This window comes from Papaver somniferum, chromosome 10 (assembly GCF_003573695.1).
Source record: "Papaver somniferum cultivar HN1 chromosome 10, ASM357369v1, whole genome shotgun sequence".
Taxonomy (NCBI): domain Eukaryota; kingdom Viridiplantae; phylum Streptophyta; class Magnoliopsida; order Ranunculales; family Papaveraceae; genus Papaver; species Papaver somniferum.
The window spans coordinates 153,485,512-153,486,658 of record NC_039367.1 but is presented as its reverse complement, the minus strand read 5'-3'; the positions used below and the strand labels follow the sequence as shown (position 1 = coordinate 153,486,658).

At 38.4% G+C, this 1,147-nt stretch overlaps 1 protein-coding gene across 1 annotated transcript; it reads left to right on the top strand.

Annotated features, from left to right (window-relative positions):
- Nucleotides 1-358: 358 nt before the first annotated feature.
- LOC113316570 (protein BOBBER 2-like) lies at nucleotides 359-1,147 on the top strand. The gene has a single exon (XM_026564727.1). The coding sequence runs from the start codon at nucleotides 359-361 to the stop codon at nucleotides 1,145-1,147; it is 789 nt and encodes a 262-aa protein (XP_026420512.1).

Sequence of the window (1,147 nt, the reverse complement as noted above, 5' to 3'; positions counted from 1 at the left end):
ATTCTCTACTTCGCAGAAAAGATATGAGAAGAGGCAAGATGTAGGATCAGAATCTCGCTACGACAGTATTTCAGCGAAACTATCAACAACACAATACAACAGTGTCGCAGAACAATTTCAGGAAGAATAAAATAAATGACGTAATCTAAGATCACGAGAAAGATATGATAGTCCTTCGAAAATTAGAGAGCTTCCGAAATTAACATTTGTAAGGTTGCGAGAATTTCGCAGACTATACCCGAAAATAAAGGGTATTAGAGAACTTCGGCCTATGGAACCACCACACACCAATCTCTCTCTCAAGTTCCTCGAAACCCTTTCTTCAACAAAGCAAGTATTATCTCGTTCAATCTTAGCAATGGAAGTTATCTATGATTTTCAAGAAGACGAAAATAACATTGATCATCAGGAAGAGATCGTGCAGACTAGCAAACCCTCATCTTCAACTTCTACTGAGAAAGAAGAATCCAAGCCTGAGATAGAAGAATTAGCTTCTTCGGATGATAAGCCTGAGAAAGAAGAATCTAAGACTGAGAAAGAAGAATCCAGCAAGAGAGTTCCAAACAAGGGCAATGGTTTAGATATGGAAACCTATTCTTGGGGCCAATCTCTACCTGAGGTCACTATTAGTATTCCTGTGCCTGCAGAAACTAAATCAAAGTCTGTTATTTGTGAAATCAAAAAGAACCATATCAAGGTTGGATTGAAAGAACAGCCTTCTATTATAGATGTTGATTTCTGCCAATCTGTCAAGGTCGATGATCGTTTCTGGAGCATAGAGGATAACAAGGTTATATCTATTCTTTTGACTAAGCAGAATAAAAAAGACTGGTGGAAATATCTTGTGCAAGGTGATCCTGAAATGGATACTCAAAAAGCTAAGCCTGAAACTACCCAGCTCTCTGACTTGGATCCTGAAACTCGGTCAGTTGTCGAGAAGATGATGTTTGATCAGCGTCAAAAGCAGATGGGTCTACCAACAAGCGAGGAGACGAAGCAGCAAGAGATGTTGAAGATGTTTCAGGCTCAAAATCCAAATATGGATTTCTCCGGAATGAAAACTAATCAAAATATGGATTTCTCCGGAATGAAAAATATGGATTTCTCAGGAATGAAATATAATCCAAATCTGGGACGCAAGAATTAA